Raw genomic sequence first — 25061 nt, 5'->3', positions numbered from 1 at the left:
GGTTGCTGGGATTATCTTTACACCCTTTTTTAAAGAAAGGTGTAACATTTGTAATTCTCCAATTCTCTGGCATCACCCGTGTTTAGAGGATTGGAAGATTACACCAGTGCCTCTGCAATTTCCACCTTTATGTTGCTGAGTATCCTCAAATGTATCCCATTGGTCCTGATGACTTATCGGCAGCCTTCCTAATACATCCTTATGCTTAACTATTTCCTCTTTCATTTGGACTTTGGTTACACCTTCTTCGCTGGTAAAGACAAATGCAAAATATTAATTTAATGCCTCAGCCATGCCCGTGTGTAAATCCCCTTTTCAATCCCTAAATCGGCCTCACTCCTTCCCCACCCTTTGGATTTCCTCCCACAGTCCAAAGACGTGCGGGTTAGGTGGATTGGCCATGTTACATTGCCCTTAATGTCCAAAAAATGTTAAGTGGGGGTTACTAGGTTACGGGAATAGGGTAGATACGTGGGCTTCAGTAGAGTTCCCTTTGTAAGGGCCGGTGCAGACTCGATGGGCCGAATGGCCTCCTTCTGCACTGTAAATTCTATCGATTCCTTTACGTTAGTTGCTCATACTCTCACTTCCTTCTTCACTTCCCCTCTGAACCCCTCAGTTGCCTCACTGACATCAACCTAACATCTGTCATATATCCTGCTTCATTTTACTCTCGGTCTTCCATCAGCCAAGGAGTGATGGTTTTGTTTATCCTATCTACCCCCACTCCCCCCGCTGTGTGAATGAACCTCAACTGTACCTGAAATATCTCATTATTCCAATTTTGACTGCCAATTTTGCTGGGCCAGGTCACCCCACAGTAGTTGAGATACTGGACAGGTTAAATTCATAAGGATGTATTAGAAAGGCTGATAAATCATCAGGACCCCAAATAATTGTTTATTCCTTAGAGTGGTTAGCACTGTTGCTTCACAGCGCCAGGGTCCCAGGTTTGATTCCCGGCTTGGGTCACTGTCTGTGCGGAGTCTGCATGTTCTCCCCGTGTCTGCGTGGGTTTCCTCCGGGTGCTCCGGTTTCCTCCCACACTTCCGAAAGATGGATTGTTAGGTAATATGGACATTCTGAATTCTCCCTCTGTGTACCCGAACAGGTGTCGGAATGTGTCTAGGGGATTTTCATAGTAACTTCATTGCAGTGTTAATGTAAGCCTATTTATGACAATAATAAAGATTATTATTATAACCCCTTGTCATTTTCGGTGGCTAACCTAAACCTTATGATACTGTTCCCTAAACGTCCTGATTGGTAATTGATTCAATTGGCACCTGATTCCCCAGAACCTGGTCCAACGTTTCACATTGGGTCAGAAATATGCTGATCAGGAAAAAAAAACAAATACATTTCTGATAACTCCTCTCCCTCTCTGCCCTTTATTCTGTTCCTATCAAAGTATACATTTGGATTAAAGTCCCATATTATCAGGATTCTATAGTTTTTACACCAGTCTGTAATTTTCCTGCAAATTTGCTCCTGTATATCCGTGTCTCACTGTGACCTGAACACAGCAGAAAAGGATCTGGTTTAACTCTTTACATTTCAACTTTCTCTTGAAACAGGAACTCCATCTTGGATTCCACTTTCTGACCTTCAGAAGCGTGTTCGCCTTCATTCTGCCCCTTTCTGGCGAAGGCTGCAGCGGCTTCAAGGGACCGACCAACCCACCCATTAAGTGTATCTGTCTCCTCTACGTTAGATCTGAGCGCCTTGAGATGAGGACAGACCCACAGCCTCCCCCTGTACTGGGGAGGGGGCTCAGGTACCGGGGGGGGGGGGGGGTGCAGCTGTCTGTCTGTTGCGAATTGGGATTTGTTCCAAAATCTATTTGAAAGTGGGGCGGGGCCGGGCATTGTGACGTCATCCCCATTCCTGGGCCATTGGTTGGAACCATCGCCAGTCTTGGAAGAGGCGGGTCCTCGCTCTCTGGCGCCGCTGATTGGCTGTCCCGCCGATACACTGTTTGCAATTTCACATTGATCCTTTAGTCTCCACGTTCCATCCGGAACCCAGACACCGAGACACCCTCCCCGGAGCCCAGACACCAACCCCCCCAGACACCGAGACCCCCCCCCCCCCCCCCCCCCCCAGACACCGAGACACCAACCCCCCCCAGACACAGAGATCCCCTCCCCGGAGCCCAGACACCAACCCCCCCCAGACACCGAGATCCCCTCCCCGGAGCCCAGACACCAACCCCCCCCAGACACAGAGATCCCCTCCCCGGAGCCCAGACACCCTCCCCGGAGCCCAGACCCCCCCCCCCCAGACACAGAGATCCCCTCCCCGGAGCTCTCCTCCAGCCACTATGGCCAACGATTTCACCGGCGATGCTAACTTCAAGGCGCTGGCAGACTGGCACCAACAGCACTGTGCCAGCCTCAGACTGCGGAAGATGTTTGAAGAGGATCCCGAGCGGTTCAACCAGTTCAGGTGAGTGCGGAATGAAGCGGGTTATTGAGCAGCATTCAGTCCGGGCGGTGAGCAGGGCTGGGGAACCCCAGTGCCTTTCGGAATGGTCCAGGGGTCCTCCCCCCGGGGTCCTCCCCTCCCCCAAACACCGGCCACTTCTCCATTCCGGAATCTGGCGATCAGGCTGCGCTGTGTCTACGTGCCGCCCAGCACGGGGCAGTTTGGGGCTGCATATTCTGCTTAGTCACTCAGTGTGCCCCATGTCTTACTGCAGCTGTGAGGGGCTCAAACCCCCGACCACAGCCCAGCAGCCACTCAGCTGTGTCCCTGCCATCATCTCCCAGAATAACAATAAGACCATTATTGCAGGTAGAAGCTGGGATATTTGTAACAACCTTCAGGGGTCATTTGGACGAGGAAGTTATTGATTATTCACAGAGCCATAGCATCTACTCCGAAGAGCCACTTCTCTGTGCTGTAAGACTCTAATGAACTGATTATCTCTTTCAAAGAGGTGGCAAATACACGGTTGGTCAAATAGCCTCCTCTCAGCTGTAAGATTCGCAGTAAAATACATGCTGATATCTTTCTTGGAGATGGCATGTGTACGTATAGCGATCCTCTTGGAAAGGGATGGGCTAAGTAGTGATTGATGAGGTTGAGGAGCAGCAACAGGTGGTTTTTCTTGGACCCCCTCCCCCACCCAATTTAATTAGTGCATTTAAATTGATGTGTTATCATTGTAAAAATGAGCTGTTGAGAATTGTGATTCCCAACTAGTGACTTTCTGTAATTAACCCAGTGTGTGATCTTGACAATATAACTGAGGTATTAATGAATGGAGATTGGCTCCGTGGAGAGGGTTCCAGCCTGGGAACCCAGTTTAATGTCGTCTCCCCCCCCACAATGGGTATAGAACATAGAAAATACAGCACAGAACAGGCCCTTCGGCCCACGATGTTGTGCCGAACCTTTGTCCTAGATTAATCATAGATTATCATTGAATTTACAGTGCAGAAAGAGGCCATTCGGCCCTTTGAGTCTGCACCAGCTCTTGGAAAGAGCACCCTACCCAAACTCAACACCTCCACCCAACACCAAGGGCAATTTGTACATTAAGGGCAATTTATCATTGGCCAATTCACCTAACCCGCACATCTTTGGACTGTGGGAGGAAACCGGAGCACCCGGAGGAAACCCACGCAGACACGTGGAGGACGTGCAAACTCCGCACAGACAGTGACCCAAGCTGGAATTGAACCTGGGACCATGGATCTGTAAAGCAATTGTGCTATCCACAATGCTACCGTGCTGCCCTTAAGAACAAATAAATCTACACTATATCATTTTCCCGTAATCCATGTACCTATCCAACAGCTGCTTGAAGGTCCCTAATGTTCCGACTCAACTACTTCGACAGGCAGTGCATTCCATGCCCCCACTACTCTCTGGGTAAAGAACCTACCTCTGATATCCCTCCTATATCTTCCACCTTTCACCTTAAATTTATGTCCCCTTGTAATGGTGTGTTCCACCTGGGGAAAAAGTCTCTGACTGTCTACTCTATCTATTCCCCTGATCATCTTATAAACCTCTATCAAGTCGCCCCTCATCCTTCTCCGCTCTAATGAGAAAAGGCCTAGCACCCTCAACCTTTCCTCGTAAGACCTACTCTCCATTCCAGGCAAAGGTGTAATCTTCTTTGCACCTTTTCCAGAGCTTCCACATCCTTCCTAAAATGAGGCGACCAGAACTGTACACAGTACTCCAAATGTGGCCTTACCAAAGTTTTGTACAGCTGCATCATTACCTCATGGCTCTTAAATTCAATCCCTCTGTTAATGAACGCGAGCACACCATAGGCCTTCTTCACAGCTCTATCCACTTGAGTGGCAACTTTCAAAGATGTATGAACATAGACCCCAAGGTCTCTCTGCTCCTCCACAATGCCAAGAACTCTACCGTTAACCCTGTATTCCGCATTCATATTTGTCCTTCCAAAATGGACAACCTCACACTTTTCAGGGTTAAACTCCATCTGCCACTTCTCAGCCCAGCTCTGCATCCTATCTATGTCTCTTTGCAGCCGACAACAGCCCTCCTTACTATCCACAACTCCACCAATCTTCGTATCGTCTGCAAATTTACTGACCCACCCTTCAACTCCCTCATCCAAGTCATTAATGAAAATTACAAACAGCAGAGGACCCAGAACTGATCCCTGCGGTACACCACTGGTAACTGGGATCCAGGCTGAATATTTGCCATCCACCACCACTCTCTGACTTCTATCGGTTAGCCAGTTCGTTATCCAACTGGCCAAATTTCCCACTATCCCATGCCTCCTTACTTTGTGCAGAAGCCGACCATGGGGAACTTTATCAGCTTCTCAGTGATCCAATGAGAGTTGTTCATCTGAAGCTGACTGCAGTGGGATCTTGGGAGTGTTTCCAGACAGCTTGGGTCTCCATGAGCTGGCTCAGACAGACCAGAATGTTTCCACTCCTGGTGTCACTCACTCGATGGTGGGTAAGCTGTCATACCAGATGGAACAATGTCTCACAGAGTCGAAGAGCCTGCTGCAACGCAAATAGGAGGTCGCCAGACATCCATCTCATTGTACCTCAACACAGAGTCAGTGCTCAGGGAAGGGCGAGGGTGACCATAAAAAGTGCGAATTAGCAGGGCCCAGAGGTACAGTAAGGTCCTGTGTGTTGCCAACTGGTCTACACTTAACTTGAAAGACGTTCCTGATTGCTAATAAATTGAAGCTATTGCAACAATGCTTGGTGGCTGAGTGAAGCAAAACAGATAAAAGAACAAAGTACTGCAGGTTCTGGAAAGCTGCAAGCAAATCAGACATTGATTAGAATTTTATTAAAAGGTCAATATTGAGCCACTTTATAAATAATTGCAATTGCAGTTTGAATACTCTACAGTCCTGCCCAGTACAGTAACGGATATTACAGCTATAGAGATAATGCAGAAGAGCGAGCAACTGGAATGATTGAAGGCAGGAAGAATTGGAATATGAGAAATGATTATGTAAATTGGATATCTTCTCACTGGAAGAGGGAAGATTTAAAGTTATTATAATAATAATCTTTATATGGGGGGATGGATGAGCAAGAGATAACATGAAGGGTGGGGGAAACTGGCACGTCCGGGAGAGAGCCAGTGTATAAAGCTATGTAAATATACCATTTTGCCATGTATATATCTTGCTCAGTGGACTATTTTCTAAACGGTGACGAAATTCATAATGCTGAAGTGCAAAGGGACTTGGGAGTCCTAGACCAGGATTCTCTAAAGGTAAACTTGCAGGTTGAGTCCATAATTAAGAAAGCAAATGCAACGTTGTCATTTATCTCAAGAGGGTTGGAATATAAAAGCAGGGATGTACTTCTGAAGCTTTATAAAGCATTAGTTAGGCCCCATTTAGAATACTTTGAGCAATTTTGGGCCCCACACCTCAGGAAGGACATACTGGCACTGGAGCGGGTCCAGCGGAGATTCACACGGATGATCCCAGGAATGGTAGGCCTAACATACGATGAACGTCTGAGGATCCTGGGATTATATTCATTGGAGTTTAGGAGGTTGAGGGGAGATCTAATGGAAACTTACAAGATAATGAATGGCTTAGATAGGGTGGATGTAGGGAAGTTGTTTCCATTAGCAGGGGAGACTAGGACCCGGGGGCACAGCCTTAGAATAAAAGGGAGTCACTTTAGAACAGAGATGAGGAGAAATGTCTTCAGCCAGAGAGTGGTGGGTCTGTGGAATTCATTGCCACAGAGGGTGGTGGAGGCCGGGACGTTGAGTGTCTTTAAGACAGAAGTTGATAAATTCTTGATTTATCGAGGAATTAAGGGCTGTGGAGAGAGAGCGGGGTAAATGGAGTTGAAATCAGCAATGATTGAATGGTGGAGTGGACTCGATGGGCCGAATGGCCTTACTTCCGCTCCTATGTCTTATGGTCTTAAGCCAGAATCGAACTGGGACCCTGGCGCTGTGAAGCAGCACTGCTTACAAATGTATCAAATTTGGGGGCAGCATGGTGGCGCAGTGGTTAGCACTGCTGTATCACAGCGGCAAGGTCCAGGTTCGATCCCGGCTCTGGGTCACTGTCCGTGTGGAGTTTGCACATTCTCCCCGTGTTTGTGTGATTTTCACCCCACAATCCAAAGATGTGCTGAATAGGTAAGTTGCGACTTCCGGGTGCGACGATGACCAGCTAAGGCGCACGTTTCGGCAGCTCCCGGTGGAACGGACTTTTGGGCTCTTAATAAGAGCCTCAACGGCAATTTTAACGGCTAGAAGCACTGTGCGGTAAACCAGAAGGGAATCCCCCCTGGAAACGGATGGAAAAAGGAGAGGGAAGTGGCAAGATTGCAGTGGATCCTTTGGAGCAGCGGCAAGGAAGGCAAGCAAGAACCAAGATGGCGACGGAAGGTGGCAGTTTAATATGGGGCCCTGAACAACAAGAGTTTTTGAAATGTTGCGTGGAAGAGATAAAAAAGGAAATGAAGAAGGAGCTGTTGGCCCGATATTACAGGCGACCGAAGGGCTAAAGGATGAGCAAAAGACCCAGGAGCGGGAGCTTCGGGTCGTGAAGGCAAAGGCTGCCGAGAACGAGGACGATATACAGGGCCTGGTGGTGAAGACGGAGATGCACGAGGCACACCATAAACGATGTGTGGAAAGGCTGGAGGTGCTGGAGAATAACGCGAGGAGGAATAATTTAAGGATTCTTGGTCTTCCTGAAGGTGCAGAAGGGGCGGACGTCGGGGCATATGTGAGCACGATGCTGCACTCGTTAATGGGAGCGGAGGCCCCGGCGGGTCCGTTGGAGGTGGAGGGAGCATACCGAGTGATGGCGCGAGGACCGAGAGCAGGGAGAAATTCCCAGAGCCATAGTGGTGAGATTCCTCCGTTTTAAGGACAGAGCGATGGTCCTTAGATGGGCAAAGAAAACTCGGAGCAGTAGGTGGGAGAACGCGGTGATCCGCGTTTATCAAGACTGGAGTGCGGAGGTGGCGGGAGAAGGAGGGCGAGCTTTAATCGGGCCAAGGCGGTGCTTCACAAAAAGAAGATAAAATTTGGAATGCTGCAACCGGCAAGACTGTGGGTCACATATCGAGAGAGGCACCACTACTTTGAGACGGCGGATGAGGCGTGGACTTTTTTTGTGGAAGAAAAACTGGAATAAGCGGGGTATTAAAAAAGAACGTTTGAAACAAAGTGGTGGGGCGAGTATGGGGGGGCGAAGAGGGGGGAAAAAGGGGGGAAAGATGAGTTTTATGTTATTAATCCTGCGATGCGGTAACTTTTCTCTCTTCCACAGGTGGTGGTGGAGGGAGGAAGGGAGGTGGAGGAGATGGGGCCAAAGGGAAGCGCGGGCTTTGTTCCCGCGCTATGATAATCATGGCAGGAATAGAGAAGCAGGAAGGAGGGGGCGTCGCACGGTGCGAGCCGAGGTCACGGGGGAAGCCGAGGTCGACCAGAGTTTGCTGACTTCTGGGAGCAACATGGGGGGTGTAACTACGCTAGTGGGGGATCTAGCGGGGGGGTGGGAGGGGGGAGTTACTGGGTTGCTGCTGCTGGGGAGAGGGGGGAGCCAGAATGGGGTGGGGTGGACGGGGGGGGCACCGCCTGGGGGGGACACAGCTGCGTGGGAACCGGGTGAGGAGCTGGAAAAAGGGGATGGCTAATCGACAAGGGGGTGGGGGGGGGGGGGGGGGTAAAAAGCCCCCCAACCCGGCTGATCACGTGGAATGTGAGGGGGCTGAACGGGCCGATAAAGAGGGCACGAGTACTCGCACACCTTAAGGAACTTAAGGCAGACGTGGTTATGTTACAAGAGACGCACTTGAAACTTATAGACCAGGTTAGACTACGCAAAGGATGGGTGGGGCAGGTGTTTCATTCGGGGCTAGATGCGAAAAACAGGGGGGTGGCTATACTAGTGGGGAAGCGGGTTATGTTTGAGGCAAAGACCATAGTGGCGGATAGCGGGGGCAGATACGTGATGGTGAGTGGCAAATTACAGGGGGAGGCGGTGGTCTTGGTAAACGTATATGCCCCGAACTGGGATGGTGCCAATTTTATGAGGCGCATGCTAGGACTCATCCCGGACCTAGAGGTGGGAAAGTTGGTAATGGCGGGAGATTTTAATACGGTGCTGGAGCCAGGGTTGGACAGGTCGAGGTCCAGGACTGGAAGGAGGCCGGCTGCAGCCAAGGTGCTTAAAGATTTTATGGAGCAGATGGGAGGAGTAGACCCGTGGAGATTTAGTAGACCTAGGAGTAAGGAGTTTTCGTTTTTCTCCTATGTCCACAAAGTTTATTCGCGAATAGACTTTTTTGTTTTGGGAAGGGTGTTGATCCCGAAGGTGAGGGGGACGGAGTATACGGCTATAGCCATTTCGGATCACGCTCCACACTGGGTGGACTTGGAGATAGGGGAGGAAACAGAAGGGTGTCCACCCTGGAGAATGGACATGGGACTAATGGCAGATGAAGGGGTGTGTCTAAGGGTGAGGGGGTGCATTGAAAAATACTTGGAACTCAATGATAACGGGGAGGTCCAGGTGGGAGTGGTCTGGGAGGCGCTGAAGGCAGTGGTTAGAGGGGAGCTGATATCAATAAGGGCACATAAAGGAAAGCAGGAGAGTAGGGAACGGGAGCGGTTGCTGCAAGAACTTCTGAGGGTGGACAGGCAATATGCGGAGGCACCGGAGGAGGGACTGTACAGGGAAAGGCAAAGGTTACACGTAGAATTTGACTTGCTAACAACGGGTACTGCAGAAGCACAGTGGAGGAAGGCACAGGGTGTACAGTATGAGTATGGGGAGAAGGCGAGCAGGTTGCTGGCCCATCAATTGAGGAAAAGGGGAGCAGCGAGGGAAATAGGGGGAGTGAGGGATGAGGAAGGAGAGAGAGAGCGGGGAGCGGAGAGAGTGAATGGAGTATTCAAGGCATTCTATAAAAGATTATACGAAGCTCGGCCCCCGGATGGGAAGGAGAGAATGATGTGCTTCCTGGACCGGCTGGAATTTCCTACGGTGGAGGAGCAGGAGAGGGTGGGACTGGGAGCACAGATCGAGATAGAGGAAGTAGTGAAAGGAATTAGGAGTATGCAGGCGGGGAAGGCTCCGGGACCGGATGGATTTCCAGTCGAATTTTATAGGAAATATGTGGACTTGCTTGCCCCGCTACTGATGAGAACCTTTAATGAGGCGAAGGAAGGGGGACAGCTGCCCCTGACGATGTCAGAGGCAACGATATCGCTTCTCCTAAAGAAGGAAAAAGACCCGCTGCAATGCTGGTCCTATAGACCTATTTCCCTCCTAAATGTAGACGCTAAGATTCTGGCCAAGGTAATGGCAATGAGGATAGAGGATTGTGTCCCGGGGGTAGTCCATGAGGACCAAACTGGGTTTGTGAAGGGGAGACAGCTGAATGCGAATATACGGAGGCTGCTAGGGGTAATGATGATGCCCCCACCAGAGGGGGAAGCGGAGATAGTGGTGGCGATGGATGCCGAGAAAGCATTTGATAGAGTGGAGTGGGATTATCTGTGGGAGGTGTTGAGGAGATTTGTCTTTGGAGATGAGTATATTAGATGGGTACAGCTGCTGTATAGGGCCCCGATGGCGAGCGTGGTCACGAATGGACGGGGATCTGCATATTTCCGGCTCCATAGAGGGACAAGGCAGGGATGCCCTCTGTCCCCATTATTGTTTGCACTGGCGATTGAGCCCCTGGCAATAGCATTGAGGGGTTCCTGGAAGTGGAGGGGAGTACTCAGGGGAGGAGAGGAACACCGGGTATCTCTTTACGCGGACGATTTATTGGTGTATGTGGCGGACCCGGCGGAGGGGATGCCAGAGATAATGCGGATACTTGGGGAGTTTGGAGAATTTTCAGGATATAAGCTGAACATGGGGAAAAGTGAGCTGTTTGTGGTGCATCCAGGGGAGCAGAGTAGAGAAATAGAGGACTTACTGCTGAGGAAGGTAACAAGGGACTTTCGCTACTTGGGGATCCAGATAGCCAAGAATTGGGGTACATTGCATAGGTTAAATTTAACGCGGTTGGTGGAACAGATGGAGGAGGACTTCAAGAGATGGGACATGGTATCCCTGTCACTGGCAGGGAGGGTGCAGGCGGTTAAAATGGTGGTCCTCCCGAGATTCCTCTTTGTGTTTCAGTGCCTCCCGGTGGTGATCACGAAGGCTTTTTCAAAAGGATTGAGAAGAGTATCATGAGTTTTGTGTGGGCCGGGAAGACCCCGAGAGTGAGGAAGGGATTTTTGCAGCGTAGTAGAGATAGGGGGGGGCTGGCGCTACCGAGCCTGAGTGAGTACTACTGGGCCGCCAACATCTCAATGGTATGTAAGTGGATGGGAGAAAAGGAGGGAACGGCGTGGAAGAGATTGGAGAGGGCGTCCTGTAGGGGGACTTGCCTACAAGCCATGGTGACGGCGCCGTTGCCGTTCTCACCGAAGAAATACACCACAAGCCCGGTGGTGGTGGCTACTCTGAAAATTTGGGGGCAATGGAGACGGCATAGGGGAAAGACGGGAGCCTCGGTGTGGTCCCCGATAAGAAATAATCATAGGTTTGCTCCGGGGAGAATGGATGGGGGATTTGGAACATGGCAAAGAGCAGGAGTAACACAATTGAGAGATCTGTTTGTAGATGGGACGTTTGCGAGTCTGGGAGCGCTGACGGAAAAATATGGGTTGCCCCAAGGGAATGCATTCCGGTATATGCAACTGAGGGCTTTTACGAGGCAACAGGTGAGGGAATTCCCGCAGCTCCCGACGCAGGAGGTGCAGGACAGAGTGATCTCAAAGACATGGGTGGGGGACGGTAAGGTGTCAGACATATATAGGGAGATGAGAGACGAGGGGGAGATTGTGGTAGATGAGCTGAAAGGGAAATGGGAAGAAGAGCTGGGGGAGGAGATTGAGGAGGGGCTGTGGGCTGATGCCCTAAGTAGGGTAAACTCATCGTCCTCGTGTGCCAGGCTAAGCCTGATACAATTTAAGGTGTTACACAGGGCGCATATGACTGGAACTTAGCAAATTTTTTGGAGTAGAGGATAGGTGTGCGAGATGCTCAAAGCCCAGCGAATCACACCCACATGTTCTGGTCATGTCCGGCACTACAGGGGTTTTGGGTGGGGGTGACAAAGGTGCTTTCGAAGGTAGTGGGGGTCCAGGTTGAACCAAGCTGGGGGTTGGCTATATTTGGGGTTGCAGAAGAGCTGGGAGTGCAGGAGGCGAGAGAGGCTGATGTTTTGGCCTTTGCGTCCCTAGTAGCCCGGCGCAGGATACTGTTGATGTGGAAGGAAGCCAAGCCCCTGGGTGTGGGAGACCTGGATAAATGACATGGCAGGGTTTATAAAGCTGGAACGGATTAAGTTCGTCCTAAGGGGATCGGCTCAAGGGTTCACCAGGCGGTGGCAACCGTTCGTCGAATACCTCACAGAAAGATAGAGGGAATGGAAAAGAAGAAGACAGCAGCCGGGGAGGGGGGGGGTTGGGGAGGAACCAGAGGGATTCTCAGGGATGTTAATATATAAGTATAATATGTATAGGTTGTTGTTATAGATAATTGTATATTGGACTGTTAAAACATATTTTTGGAGAATATTTATCTGGGACAAGGCAGTTGCCATTTAGTTTTGTTTTTGTTTATATATTATTTATTTCTTGTTTATAAAACTGGCCATTGTTATTTATATTATATTACTGTGTAAAGGATACACAATGTACTGTGATGATTGGCCAAAAATTTTCAATAAAATATTTTAAAAAAAAAAGAATAGGTAAGTTGCCCCTTAATTGGAAAAAATGAATTGGGTGCTCTAAATTAGAAAGAAAACATATAATGGAGTTACTGTGAAAATCCCCCAATCAAATTTGATGCATTTTAAAATAAATTTAATCAAATTTGATTTTAAAATACATTTAATCAAAAATAGGGGATTTTCACAGTAACTTCATTGTCATGTTTGTTTTAAATTTAGGGTACTCAATTCATTTTTTCCAATTAAGGGGCAATTTAGCGTGGCCAATCTACCTGCTCAGCACATCTTATTTCGGTGAGTGAGTGGGCAACTGTGGAGTGTGCTGCAGAGGGAGATAGTGAACATTGTTGTGATTGGTTCAAATAAAAATTAGATTAATTTTTTTTTTCAATATGTGACCAATTTGAGACGACATATGGGGGGGGGGGGGGGTGCGGGACAGGTTAATTTGGGACTCTGGTCCCCGAATCGCTCCCACACTGGGGGTTTCTCTCACCTCCTGTCTGGGTCTGTTGTAGACTAGTTGACAGAGATTGATCACTGTGACTCATCAATAACTCTGTCCTCATTGGATCTCGTCACCAGCAGGATGGTAGTCGGTGACCTGGTTGGAATGTGGTTTTTCTTCACCGCTCTGTCCCCACGGTCGGGAGATTCCTCTGCTCGGTGTATGAAAGGGCTGGCTGCGCTCGGCTGCAATCTGATGCAATTTGACACAAGCACGACTTGTCAAAATAAATCCGAACAAATCTGGAGATGTACAAATAACTGTCGGAATCTCACCAAGCTCCTTTCTTACTGATACTTATCTGAACCCGCATTGCAGTGCCAAGGAAACAAACGGAGCGAATGAAATGAACTGTGTCATGTATTATCTGCTCCCCCCTTCCCCCACACACAGGGGGTCTGGGGTAAAGGTCTGCAACTATTACCCCCCACAGTCCCCACGCTGTTTATGGAGTGTGTGGGTTAAACCCTGAAACACGTGGTTTAATGCTGTTGAGATTGGGGAAGAGCTTTACCACGTGTCTGGACTCGTTTAAAATTTGCTTCAATAGTTCATTAATAACAGTTTAAACTCATGAAAGTATTGAAAAGGGAATTGGTAACACAATTCTTAATATCAAATTATTAAATGTCAGTAAATTGCTCATACACTTTTTTAAAAAGAAGATGTGCAGTAATTATGTATGTATTTGGGGCATTTCCTGGTTTCAATGTGTTGCTCCAAACTGTGGTATGAACTTGCTAACATGTGTAAACAGTTTTTTTGGATGAACTTCAGTCAGGTAACTCCCTGACATTGACTGTGATTCTGGGTTAGTAATCCCGAGAGCTGGAACTCCAATCGCACCAGTTGTAGGGCAATTAGGGATGGGTAATAAATGCTGGCCTAGCCAGCACTGCCCTCATCGCAAGAAATAATTCAAAAAGACTTGTTTTAAAATCTGGGATCGATGTACGTGACCACGAAAAGCTGTCTGTAAAAACCCAATTGGTTCACTGGGGAAGGAAACGGGGCCGCGTTGCCCCATCTGGTCTACTGTCTGGCTCCTCACTGCCCACTGAAGTCTTTATAATAAAATAATAATCGCTTATTGTCACGAGTAGGCTTCAATGCAGTTACTGGGAATAGCCCCTAGTCGCCACATTCCGGCGCCTGTTCGGGGAGGCCGGTACGGGAATTGAACCTGCGCTGCTGGCATCGTTCTGCATTACAAGCCAGCTGTTCAGCCCACGGTGCTAAACCAGCCCCATATCTAAACCAGATATCGAGCATGGTGGAAGCACTTTTGTCACGGGAACTGCAACGGCTCAAGAAGGCCGCTCACCAGAATCTTCTCGAGGGCAACCAGGCGTGGGCTGCATACTGAGAGAAATTCCCAAAGTTAGTTACTCCCCTGACATCCCCAAACAGATTTCACCCAGGCTGACTTGCTACAGCGTCAAAGCACAAAGCTTACGACAAGCCCATTTGGTCAGCCGAAGCAGGAATTTGATTTTAGAGTGAGTTTGTTTTAATGTCGCTCCGAATCAGTTGCGAAGATGTCGTAATCCTTTGGACATAAACCTGCATTTTGACATGACCCTGAGAAATAAAGAGTATTGGGGTGTGGTGGGGGGGGGGGGGGGGGGGGGGCGGCAAGGGTGGACTGCATAAGAAACTAAAGGTTCAGATGGGTCTGTGGGAGATTGTTGAGTTAAGAGAAGATGGTGAGAATGCCAGAAATAGGAACAGGAATAGACCATTCGGCCCATCGAGCCTGCTCCGTCACTCATGGAATCACAGAATCCCTACAGCGCAGAAGGAGGCCATTCGGCCCACCGAGCCTGCACCGATCTTCTGAATGAGTACTCCACCCAAGCCCACTCCCCTGCCCTGTGTCAATAACCCCTTAACCGAACCGACACAGCTTAATGATCCTGTGGCGCAATATCTCGTGGCCAACCCACCTAACCTGCAAGATGGAGCTGTTGTTTTTTTTAAAATTCAGAGTACCCAATTATTTTATTCCAATTAAGGGGCAATTTAGCATGGCCAATCCACAGCGCCGAGATCCCAGGTTCGATCCCGGCTCTGGGTCACTGTCCGTGTGGAGTTTGCACATTCTCCCTGTGCTTGCGTGGGTTTCGCTCCTACAACCCAAAGATGTGCAGGGTAGGTGGATTGGCCACGCTAAATTGCCCCTCAATGAATTAGGTACTCTAAATTTATAAAAATAGGTATTGCCTGGACATCAGGGAGCATTCCTTTACTCTTCGAGATATGTGCCATTTTCCCTCCACGTAAGAGGGCAGGATGGGGCCCTAGGTTTAACATCTCATACAAAAGATGGGATGTCCGACAGTACAGCACTCTCAGTACTTGGTTCATGTCCTCAAATCTGGGAGTGGACTGAGGCGGGGGAGGGGAATTGTTGGGGTGGGAACTCGTGTTAATTGGATCTTGGTTCCTGTTATCGGACTGGCTGCTCCCATCTGTCACAAACTCTCTGCCAGCAATTGAATCGACTCTCTCCAGAGCCCAGATATCATTAGAAATATTGGAACATTGCCAACTGAGAGAAACCCATCAGGCTGGAGCCCACAGGGCAGAGCGAGGCTGGAGCCCACGGGGCGGAGCGAGGCCGGAGCCCACGGGGCTGAGCGAGGCCGCAGAGCGAGGCCGGAGCCCACGGGGCAGAGCGAGGCTGGAGCCCACGGGGCGGAGCGAGGCCGGAGCCCACGGGGCTGAGCGAGGCCGCAGAGCGAGGCCGGAGCCCCCTGGGCAGGGAGAGGGCCTGTCTTCCACAACTTCCTGGCAATATTCCAACTCCCTCCCAATATTAAAAACTTGCAACTGTTTAAACAACAGCTCCGGGGCGGCACAGTGGTTAGCACTGCTGCCTCACAGCGCTGAGGTCCCAGGTTCGATCCCGGCCCCGGTCACTGTCCGTGTGGAGTTTGCACGTTCTCCCCGTGTTTGCGTGGGTTTCACCCCCACAACCCAAAGATGTGCAGAGTAGGTGGATTGGCCATGATAAATTGCCCTTTAATTGGAATAAAATAATTGGGTACGTTAAATTTTCAACAAAAAAAAAAACAACCGCTCCAATTTAAAGAGTCAACAGTTTAGGGTGGGACTGGAGTGATGTGTATCCAGAACAGGTAATAACTCGAGGATCAATAATCAAAGGGTGTAGATCGAAGGTGATTAGCAGAGAAACTGGAGGTGGCCTGGGTGAAAGACCTTTTTCATCGAACTAGGTTTGGAATGCAATGCCTCACTGTGAATAGTTTCACAACGGGATTGGACGAAGGGGTGGCAGGAACGTGTGAAAAGAGTGGGGTGACCTGGATTTTCTTTGAAAGAGCTGCAGATTTGATGGGCTGAATGGTCTTCCCCTGTGCTGCACTCTCAGTGAACCAGTTGGGTTTTTAATAACAATCTGCATCTTCAAATTGAGATTTAAACTGGTCACAATCACTGCACACTTTCAGAATTCAATTTCCCACTGTGGGATTTGAACCCTCAACCTCTGGATTGCTGCTCCAGGCCCCTCAGCTACTGTTCTTGTGCTTCTAGGGGCTGGTTTAGCACAGTGGGCTAAACAGCTGGCTTGTAACGCAGGACAATGCCAGCAGCGTGTGTTCAATTCCCGTACCAGCCTCCCCGAACAGGCGCCGGAATGTGGCGACTAGGGGCTTTTCACAGTAACTTCATTTGGAGCCGACTTGTGACAATAAGCGATTATTATTATTCTGGGACTGGTGTTACTGACGTTACCTTAATGACTTGCAATGTGGAGGGGAGAGCCTGTACTAGAGGGCACAGCCAAGTCGACCTGTGTGGAAATCTGTGCTCTAACTCTCCTTCTCTGCCTACAGTTTAAACCTCAAGACAGATGATGGAGATATCCTGCTCGATTATTCTAAGAACCTCGTCACTGCTGATGTGATGAAGATGCTGTTGGACCTGGTGAGTGTCATCTTGGGGCAGAATTAGATAGTGGATGGGAGGGGCTTGCTTCCTTTAGCAGAGAGCCCATTGACTCTTTTAAAATTCATTTACGGGATGTGGGCATCGCTGGTTAGGCCCAGCATTTATTACCCGTCCCTAGTTGCCCTGCAGAAGGTGGGGGTGAGCTGCCTTCTTGAATCGCTGCAGTCCCTGAGGCCTAGTTACACCCACTGTGCTGTTAGGGAGGGAGTTCCAGGATGTTGCCCCAGCGACAGTGAAGGAACGACGATATAATTTTAAAGAAATTGAGAGTACCTAATAATTTTTTTTCTAAAGGGGCAATTTAGCGTGGCCAATCCACTGCTCACCTTTGGGTTGTGGGGGTGAAACCCACATAGACACGGGGAGAATGTGCAAGAAGGAACGGCCGATATATTTCCAAGTCAGGGTGGTGAGTGACTTAATGGGGAACCTCCAGGTGGTGGGGCTCCCAGGTACCTGCTGGACAAGTCCTTCTAGATGGGAGTGGTCGTGGGTTTGGAAGGTGCTGCCGAAGGAGCCTTGGTGACTTCCTGCAGTGCATCTTGTAGATGGTACACACGGCTGCCACCGTGCGTCGGTGGTGGAGGGAGTGAATGTTTGTGGAAGGGGGAGCAATCAAGTGCCCCATTTTGTCCTGGATGGTGTCGAGCTTCTTGAGTGTTGTTGGAGCTGCGCTCATCCAGCAAGTGGAGAGTATTCCATCGCACTCCTGACTAGTGCTTTGTAGATGGTCGACAGGATTTGGGGGGGCCAGCAGGTTGAGTTACTCGCCAAAGGACTCCTAGCCTTTGACCTGCCCTAGTAGTCTAGGGCACTGACTAGGGGGCATGATTTAAAGAGATTGGTAGAAAGATTAGAGGGGAGATGGGGAAATGTTTTCCACCCACAGGGGTGTGGGGTCTGGAACTCACTGCCTGAAAGGGAAGTAAACTCTCGACTCATTTAAGAGGTGTCTGGATTTGCACCTCCAGCTGTAACCTGCCGGACTACTGCCCAAGTGCTGGAAAGTGGGATTAGGTGTTGGCTGACACAGACACGATGGGCTAAGTGCCTCTTTCTGTGTTGCAAACATTCTCTAATTCTCAAACAGTATTTGATTGATATAATGGAAGAACTTGTGTTTCTATAGCGCCGTTCACTACCTCAACCTATCCCAAAATGCTTCCCACTCGATCAATTCTCGATGATCTTCATTTTGTTTGGCTGGTTTTCGATTTTGGGGGAGGGGAATGAGTCATCAACTGACCCCGTACACCATGAGTGCTAGCTATTTGACTGTGGGAGCCAGCATTGATCCCGGTTGTATGACTGTGCGCACTCACAGCCCAGCCCAGTCACACACTCACCAGCAGCTTTCACTCTGAATGATCTCTCTTTCATGGGAATTCAGTCTTTCCTCCTCCTCCCCACCCACCCAATCTTAGGCACTGAGGCAATGGTTTCGCTGCCTCCGCACCCAACTCCGCACATGCTGATCACCCCCCCTCCCCCATTGGTCCAGTTCTGGGTTATTACTGTGCGCGTTTGCTGAACACTCTTCGCCAAACCAACATTACAAAAAGTACAAATTAACTACTCATTGATCTCACTGCAGTTAGTGGGATCTTGCTATGTATAGAATGAAATGAAAATCGCTTATTGTCACAAGTAGGCTTCAAATGAAGTTACTGTGAAAAGCCCCTAGTCGCCACATTCCAGCGCCTGTTCGGGGAGGCTGGTACAGGAATTGAACCGTGCTGCTGGCCTGCCTTGGTCTGCTTTAAAAGCCAGCGATTTAGCCCTGTGCTAAACAGCCCCAGATGGCTGCAACATTTATCATTATAACAAGTGGCACAGCTCAATCCCACTCATTGTTGCAAAAGGATTTGCTGTGTTTCAGAGCAGTTGCACCTCTCATACCTATTGCTCGTGTCTGCTCCAAGCCCCTCAAAGCTGCTTTCATGGGTGCAGAAAACATCAGAGATTATTTAAAGTCTACCTGTGTTTTATTTTAACCCAGGCTCGATCCAGAGGTTTAGAGAAAGCCAGAGAACGCATGTACACCGGGGAGAAGATTAACTTCACAGAGGTAAGAGTGATTGAGAATTCAGTGTGAATCCAAAAATGTTTGTCTCCGTCGCGGTTGTTTCGTGCAGGATGTGGACTTCGCTGGCTAGAAAAGTATTTTTATTGCCCATCCCTTCCGTGTGAAGGTGGTGGTGAGCTGCCTTCTTGAAGTTCGAGATGTAGGTACACCCACTGTGCTGTTAGGAATTATTTCCAGGATTTTGACCGAGCGACAGTGAAGGAACGGTGGTATATTTCCCGGTCAGGATGGTGAGTGGCTCGGAGGGGAACCTCCAGGTGTTGGGGTTCCCAGGTATCTGCTGCTCTTGTCCTTCTAGATGGTAGAGGTTGTGTTTGAAAGGTGAAGTTGAAGAATTTGTAAACTCTGACCTTCACTTAAAGATGTTTAGCAACAGGATGAGCCAGAAAACCATATTCCTCAGTCCCTGAAAACCACTTCCTCCCCATATTGCACAATTCCGGAAAAGCACCTCCTCCCCATATCGCTCAATCCTGGAAAACCACTTCCTCCACATGTCACTCAAGCCTGGAAAACCACCTCCTCCCATATCCTCAACCCCGGAAAGCCAACTGCTCCCCATATCCCTCGGTCCCACTTTTCTGGAACTGCCTCTAGTTGTGCCTCAGTCTCTTTTCCTTGTAAATTATTCCATTGCTCAGTTGGCAAAATGGTCCCTCCTCCAGCGGGGCGGGGAGAGAACATTAGCTGCAGTGGGCGCAACTAGTTTTGGTGCCGTTTTGTCTTTGAGAATAATCTCCTTCATTATCCAGCTGCGAGCACAGGAGTACCCCTTAAATGTTGAACGTACTCGTGTCCCTATAGGCGGCTGTGTCACCCTCGACAGGATGTGGCACAACCAGAACTTGTGAAATGGCATTTACGTAATGCTGTGTGTGTGTGTGGACATGTCAAACTGGGAGAGTTCTTCCTGAAACAGAATAGAAGACTTTGGGTTTTGGGCAGTCGTGTGATGCTCCGCAAGAGCCATGACTCAGTGAGCAACACCCTTCCATCTGTCAGCAGATCTGGGGTTTCAGGCTGACTCTCCCCGGCTTGGGGGGGGGGGGGGGGCTGAGGTCGGAAGGCCTTGGTCTCAGAATAAGGGGAGGACAATTTAGGACAGATGAGGAGGAATTTCTTCAGTCAGAGTGTAGTGAATCTGTGGAATTCTCTACCCAGAGGGCTGGGGAGGCTCACCGTCATTGAGCAGGTTCAAGACTAAGATTAATGGATTTCTAGGTGTTAAAGATTATGGGGATAATGCAGGAAGGTGGCGGTCAGGTAGAAGATCAGCCATGAGCTGGCTCGAGGGGCAGAATGGCCTCCTGTTTCCCATGTTCCTCCAGTGCAGTATTGAGGGACTGCAACACTGTCAGAAGTGCATTTTGGTCTGCATTTATCTTTTTTTAAATACATTTAGAGTACCCAATTAATTTTTCCCAATTAAGGGGCAATTTAGCGTGGCCCATCCACCTACCCTGCGCATCGTTTTGGGTTGTGGGGGCGAAACCCACGCAAACACGGGGAGAATGTGCAAACTCCGCACGGACAGTGACCCACAGCCGGGATCGAACCTGGGACCTCGGCGCCGTGAGGCAGCAATGCTAACCACTGCGCCACCGTCCTGCCCCTACATTTCATCTTGACACATGCTAATTAACTATTCCACTTGGCACATCTATAACTGCATGGAGTGGAGCTGGAGCAGAGATTGGGAATTGAGGCTGTGGACACGCAGAGCCCATTCTGATGCATGTTAGAATGTTTAATATGCTTTCCAGTCGAAACATCCCAGCATTTTAGTTAGAGTGAATGTAGAGGAACAAGAAACGTATGAAGAAAGATAACGTGGAAACTCCAAACTGTTATGGGCCAGAGTTTAGAGAATCCCAAAGTGTATCATGGAGTTCACCTGACCCACAACTTTTACTAGATTGTGGTATGGGGAGCACACGGCCCACTCTACAGGTGTGGGACAGCAGAAATGGAAAAGTATTTTTAAAAGCAAAACAATGTTTATTCTATGATCTCAAGTTAACCTTTTTAAAACATACAGTGAACATCTTAGCAACCATCAATTCAAATACAACCCCCAAAGAATACAGCACTAAGTAATCCTTAAGTTGTCCTTTTAACATCCATAAGACTTTAAAATAAACTTTAAACAGAAGCACATCAGGTTAAAGTCATTACTGAGAGCAGTTATTAGTTTTAAATCACCAAAGGATCGATTTACATTCTTTAGATTACAGGAGAGAGAGAGACTCATACACCTTCTGGCTGTGACTGCGGGGCGGCACAATGGTTAGCATTGCTGAGGTGAAGCACAGTGGCTAAGGCACCATATGACGAAAGGTCACAAAGTTTGCTGAGGTTCCTCGATTAAGGGTTTTACCTCACTCTTAATCTTTCTGCCTTTGCCGACGTAGGAAATGGAACAGAGAACAGCTGGAAATCTTTCCACTCAGGCTTGTAAATCTTGGCAATTCGCTGCCCCAGAGAGTTGTCTAGCTTATCGTGGACTCTCTGCAGTGCAGAAGGAGGCCATTCGGCCCATCGAGTCTGCACCCTCTGAAAGAGCGCCCTACCTAGGGCCACCCCCCCACCCTATCCCTGTAACCCCACCTAACCTTTTGGACACTAAGGAGCAATTTCGCATGGCCAGTCCACCTAACCTGCACATCTTTGGATTGTGGGTGAAAACCGGAGCCCCCGGAGGAAACCCACCCAGAGAGTCACCCGAGGCTGGAATTGAACCCGGATCCCTGGTGCTGTGAGGCAGCAATGCTAACCACTGTGCCACCGTGCTGCCCCTCATGTATAATTAAGACAGACATTGAGAGATTTTTGGACATGGAGGGATATAGAGATTGTGAGGAAGGTGGAGTTGAGGTAGACGATTAGCCACGATCTTACTGAATGGAGGAATAGACTCGAGGGACCGAATGGCTTGCCTCTAACTCCTATTTCCTACATAGACAAAGACAGAAAGATTATAGTGAGGTAAAGTCTGTGAAGCTCAGCGAACTAAACACACACGCCTTCACATACTGTTGTTATTAGCCGAATGCTATAAGAATGAGATGTTGGCCCTGAAAGATAAGAGTGCTCCCAAGATTGTCAGAAGAGCGTTACAACTCTGATTAGCTCGATCGAACGTTTGTGAAGGAAACCGATTATATTAATTACCCACTGATTAATATAATCCTGTAGAGCCAAGAATAACCAGCAATACTGCCTGAGTGGAGTCATAGTCATAGATATTTAATTTTTAAATTATTTTTTTATTTTTTTAAATTTAGAGTACCCAATTCATTTTTCTCAATTAAGGGGCAATTTAGCGTGGCCACTTCACGTACCCTGCACATCTTTGGGTTGTGGGGGCGAAACCCACGCAAACACGGGGAGAATGTGCAAACTCCACACGGACAGTGACCCAGAGCCGGGATCGAACCTGGGACCTCGGCGCTGTGAGGCTGCAGGGCTCACCCACTGCGCCACCGTGCTGCCCAAGTCATAGTCATAGATGACTATGATTCATAGAATGTACAGAGCAGAAAGACGCCATTCAGCCCATTAGTCTGCACCGGCCCTTGGAAAGAGCACCCTACTTAAGACCATACCTCCACCCTATCCCAGTAACCCCACTTAACCGTTTTTGGACACTTAAGGGCTATTTAGCACGTCCAATCCACCTAACTTGCACATATTTCGACTGGGAGGAAACCGGAGCACCCGGAGGAAACCCACACAGACACGGGGAGAACGTGCAGACTCCGCACAGACAGTGACCCAAGCCGGGAATCGAACCTGGGACCCTGGAGCTGTGAAGCAACTGTGCTTACCACTGTGGTACCGTGCTGTCCAGCTTTCCCACCGGGTCTTATGGGCTATGGATTCGACACGTGACGGATGACGGCATTTGTAGGCTGGGGGACATGTTCAGAAATGCTGCCTTGACATCCCGAGGTGTTCCTTCTTTTAAAAAAATAAATTTAGAACACCCAATTCATTTTTTTCCAATTAAGGGGCAATTTAGCGTGGCCAATCCACCTACCCTGCACATCTTTGGGTTGTGGGGGTGAAACCCACGCAAACACGGGGAGAATGTGCAAACTCCACACGGACAGTGACCCAGAGCCGGGATCGAACCTGGGACCTCGGCGCCGTGAGGCAGCAGTGCTAACCACTGCATCACCGTGCTGCCCCAGGTGTTCCTTTTTTAAGCATTTACAGCTTAGAGATTTTATCTTGACTCCTACATTTCCCCGGTGGAAAAAAACTCTGAATTCTGTGCAGCTCGAACAGTTAATTAGAAGGTTCTAAAACATCTTGTGTTCTAGATCCTGTATCAGTATATTGGGTACCCTGCAGTCTTGGGGAAAAAACTCTGGGACTAACATTGATGAGGAGACATGGGGTAGTATATGGGGTTTACCAGTAAGATTTCTGTTTACAATGTAATGAAAGCAATTCGGAATACTGAACTATTTATATATTATGCCTAGTCTTAGACACTGGTTTAATCCTGATATAGCCCAGATGTGCCTAAAGTCCCTGGTAGTCGAAGGTGATTATATTGTGCATGGGCCTGTGTTAAGATTCAATCCTATTGGTCTGTTGTAGTTGGAGAGCTGGAGAAGACCATTAACAGAGCCTTTTAGTTTAATCCATTGTCCCTAATTCTGGGTCTTCCAGATGGGAGAATTCTGATACTAATGAAAAGTGTTGCACAGCATCCTGTCTTCTGCAGCTCGAAAAAATATCCTACGCTCCTGGATTAGTGATAAAGATCCTTCAATTCAAAACTGACATTAATTAGTTATTCAGGGCCGCACGGTGGCGCAGTGGGTTAGCACTGCTGCCTCACGGCGCCGAGGTCCCAGGTTCGATCCCGGCTCTGGGTCACTGTCCGTGTGGAGTTTGCACATTCTCCCCGTGTTTGCGTGGGTTTCACCCCCACAACCTAAAGTTGTGCGGGGTAGGTGGATTGAACACGCTAAAATTGCTCCTTAATTGGAAAAAATGAATTGGGTACTCTAAATTTTTTTTTTAAAATTAGTTATTCAATTTTCCCCTATGGAATTCCTGAGATCTGTGATCCGATTCTGATGCATTCCGTAAAGTGTGGGATCCTTCTCTCAAGCTTCCAGTCCCCACCCTAACTCACTTGCTCCTGTTGGGTTTCCATGAGCCTGATTGTATGTCTTGATCTCGCAAGACATGAAGGTTTGCGCCCAGAACTATTATCTTTTTTGCACCTACTTGGCCATATCCTCATTTCCCCCTCTTTATAATCCGTTATTAACTTGTTATTGGATTGATCCAATATCTAAACTGGAGGTACCAGTTCCTTAAGTATATGGTTCTAAATTTATCCTGTCTTGTTGGTTCCTATATTTTGCAACGGTTCCTGTTTTGTATTGTACCTGTTTTGCATTGTTTAATTTTGCTCTTTTACTTTTTTCTCTTGCGTAATTTATACAAAATGTATATTAAATATTCTTGGGCCTGAGTCAGGTGGAAGTTATTGTTATAGATTACCAATCCTGAGTTGTGACCCTGACCATGGGAGATCTGCTAACAGTGGGTTAGGGTGTGATGTGGACCAGTGTGTAAAAGGCTTTGATTCCCTCTCCCTAGAACCGTGCGGTACTTCACATTGCACTGAGGAACCGTTCCAATATAGCCATCCCGGTCGATGGCAAGGACGTGATGCCAGAGGTCAATGCCGTGCTGGAGAAGATGAAACATTTCTGCCAGGTTAGTGAGTCGAGTGAGTGAGCAGCTGGAGAGGCAACGCCCACCGCGAACCCTCCCCGCCAATTTGGCAACCACCTGGGCCTTCTGAACCCGTAGGAGCCACATTTACGTCAAAGTTTCACATGAGACACCCTGGTGATGGGGCGGGATTGGCTGGACCCGTGGTGAGGTGGCGGGGGTCTGTACCTGGATTCCCGTGGTGAGGTGGCGGGGGACTACCTGGATTCCCGTGGTGAGGTGGCGGGGGTCTACCTGGATTCCCGTGGTGAGGTGGCGGGGGTCTGTACCTGGATTCCCGTGGTGAGGTGGCGGGGGTCTGTACCTGGATTCCCGTGGTGAGGTGGCGGGGGTCTACCTGGATTCCTGTGGTGAGGTGGCGGGGGTCTACCTGGATTCCCGTGGTGAGGTGGCGGGGGTCTACCTGGATTCCCGTGGTGAGGTGGCGGGGGTCTGTACCTGGATTCCCGTGGTGAGGTGGCGGGGGTCTGTACCCGGATTC

At 49.0% G+C, this 25061-nt stretch overlaps 1 protein-coding gene across 1 annotated transcript in view; it reads left to right on the top strand.

Moving 5' to 3' along the window:
• Positions 1–2166: 2166 nt before the first annotated feature.
• Positions 2167–25061, top strand: part of LOC140384787 (glucose-6-phosphate isomerase-like) — a 72574-nt gene continuing 49679 nt past the window's right edge. Inside the window, 4 exon segments of the mRNA XM_072466779.1 lie at positions 2167–2448; positions 16617–16707; positions 18731–18799; positions 24443–24562. Of these exon segments, the coding sequence (XP_072322880.1) occupies positions 2324–2448; positions 16617–16707; positions 18731–18799; positions 24443–24562 (405 nt within the window). The 5' untranslated portion in view covers positions 2167–2323.

Source organism: Scyliorhinus torazame, chromosome 10 (assembly GCF_047496885.1).
Source record: "Scyliorhinus torazame isolate Kashiwa2021f chromosome 10, sScyTor2.1, whole genome shotgun sequence".
Lineage (NCBI taxonomy): Eukaryota > Metazoa > Chordata > Chondrichthyes > Carcharhiniformes > Scyliorhinidae > Scyliorhinus > Scyliorhinus torazame.
Note: the sequence above shows the minus strand (reverse complement) of the source record. Positions and strands in the feature narration are given on the sequence as shown.